This window comes from Echinops telfairi, unplaced genomic scaffold, assembly GCF_000313985.2.
Source record: "Echinops telfairi isolate 266 unplaced genomic scaffold, ASM31398v2 ScPeMD7_7425;HRSCAF=8463, whole genome shotgun sequence".
NCBI classification, from domain to species: Eukaryota; Metazoa; Chordata; class Mammalia; order Afrosoricida; family Tenrecidae; genus Echinops; species Echinops telfairi.
The window spans coordinates 4066072-4068458 of NW_022111325.1; the positions used below are offsets into that span (position 1 = coordinate 4066072).

General features: G+C 42.8%; 1 protein-coding gene across 1 annotated transcript; it reads right to left on the reverse strand.

The window, feature by feature from the left end:
- Positions 1–624: 624 nt before the first annotated feature.
- Positions 625–1318, reverse strand: LOC101653299 (securin-like). The gene has a single exon (XM_030887877.2). The coding sequence runs from the start codon at positions 1261–1263 to the stop codon at positions 688–690; it is 576 nt and encodes a 191-aa protein (XP_030743737.1). The 5' UTR covers positions 1264–1318; the 3' UTR covers positions 625–687.
- Between the last annotated feature and the right edge of the window lie 1069 nt (positions 1319–2387).

The window sequence follows — 2387 nt, forward strand, 5'->3', positions numbered from 1 at the left end:
GTCTGATGTGTCATTGCTAAAGATGTTTTCCCAGTCCGTGGACTCTCTTATTACTCTCTTGGTGAATTCTTTTGATGTACACAGGTGTTTTATCTTCAATATATCCCATTTGTCAATTTGTGCCTCCTCTGTGTTTGTGCCCTTCCCTATTTCTGATAGCCTATGTACTCCCTGTGCCAATGTTCTCAAGTTGGTCTCAATTCCCTCAAGATGGCCCTAATAGTTTGGGGTTTAACTTCAAGGTCTGTGATCCACCTTGAGTTTATTCTTGTGCATGGAGTGAGGTAAGGGTCTTGCTTCATTTTTCTGCAGGTAAATATCCATTTTTTCCCCAGCACTATTTGTTAAAGAGGGCATCTGCTTCCCATTGGATATTTTTTTGGCCCTTATCAAAGATTAGTTGTCTGTATGTTGATGATTTTATTTCTGGGTTTTCAGTTCTTTTCCATTGGTCTGAGTATCTATCATTGTACCAATATCATGCAGTTTTGACAACTGTGGTTGTATAGTATGTTCCAAAATCAGGTAACGCAAGCCCTCCCACTGTGTCCTTCTTCTTCTTTTTTTTATTTTTTATTAAACAAAGGACTTTATTAATACAAAAAAAATACATACAAGCTATAAAGTACTACGAAGTTTAAAGCAAGGAGTCATAGCAAGTTGAAGTCATAGCACGGAGGTGGCAATTCAACATCCAGGACTGGCAGACCGCTTAAAGGAGACTGCAAGAGAGTGGACTCCCACATCAGAGAGGGCATCTTCATAGGTGAGGGGGGGTCCAAGGTCTAAGAGTTTCCCCAGTTCCCGCTCCTCGTCCAGCATCATGAGAGGAACTCCATTCAAGGAGAGGTTCGCAATCTGGTGCTCTTCAGGGAGGTCAAATCTCTCGAAGTCTAGAGGATTGAAGGGAAAGAATTGTTCTATTTCTGGATAGGCTTCATCCAAGGCAGGAACAAAGTTTTTTGCTTTGCCAGTCTTCTCAGTTATCTTCTTGGCTGAGAAGGTCGGCTGCTTATGTTTGAGGGATCCACTGGTCTTTCCGGACTTTTCTGTAGCCCTGTTGACAGTCCCCAAAACCTTTCTGGCCGCTTTGGGTAGGGCAGGTGGGGCATCAAAGACCTTACCAACATGGGGTGTCGAAATCTGAGATCTCCCTTCTAAGACTTTGCCTAAAGACCCGGACGCGAGCTTCAGGCCATCCTTGGGAGCCACACGGGTGCCAGGCTCGCCGTTCTCTTTATCAACAAAGATCAGAGTGGCCATTCCGGATGCCTCTGCTGGCCGCGGACCCGGTTTCCCCACCACGCCAGCAACCTCCGACACGCACCAACAGCCAGACTCGCTCAAGACGCAGCTGCTCGCGGGCGTGCCAGCCGCGGCCTGTGTCCTTCTTCTTGACGAGTAGTCTGCTATTCTGGGCTTCTTCTCTCTCCATATGAATTTCATTTCCTTGAAGAAAGATGAGGATAATTGTATTGGGATTGCTATAAATTTATACAGTGCCTTTGGCAGAACTGACATCTTGACTATATTGAGTCTTCCAATCCACGAGCATGGGATATTCTTCCATTTGTTGAGGTTGCTCTCGGTTTCTTGTAATAGTGTTCTGTAGTTTTCCCCAGATAGATTTTTTGTTCTTTTAGTCAGGTATATCCCTAGATATTTCAATCTGTGCTTGGCTATTGTGAAGGGTACCACCTTTTTGATCTCCTCTTCTACGGTCTTATCTGATGTGTATAACAGTCTAATGGACTTCTGTTTGTTGATCTTGTATCTTGCCACTCTCCCAAACTCCTCTATTGCTTCCGGTACTTCCCTTGAGGAGCTTTTGGAATTTTCCACCTATAAAATCATATCACCTGCAAATAATGGTAGTTTCACTTCTTACTTCCCCAGACAAATACCTTTGGTGTCTTTTCTTTGCCTTATGCTGTTAGCTAAAACCTCCAGCATGATACCAAATAAGAGTGAGGACATGGGGCATCCTTGTCTGGTCCCCTTTTTCAGTGGGATTTTGTTCTTCTTTTCTCACTACCAAGTTGGCTGTTGGTTTTTCATATATAGCTTGTATAGTCTTGAGGAATTTTCCTTCTATTCCTATCTTCTACAGTGTCTTAAACAGGAATCGGTGTTGGATGTTGTCCAATGCTTTTTCTGCATCTATTGATATTTTCATGTGGTTCTTATAGTTTTTCATGTCAATGTGGTGAATAATACTAATGGTCTTTGGTATGTTGAACCATCTCTGCATCCCTGGTATGAATCCCACTTGGTCATGGTGAATTGTTTGTTTTATATACTTTTGTATTCTGTTGGCTAGTATTTTGTTAAGGATTTTTGCATCGATGTTCATTAGGGATATTGGTCTGTAGTTCTCGATTCTTGTG

Bases quoted from the DNA above. Each gene is read 5' to 3' on its own strand.
- LOC101653299 (XM_030887877.2), bottom strand. From the start codon at position 1,263: ATGGCCACTCTGATCTTTGTTGATAAAGAGAACGGCGAGCCTGGCACC.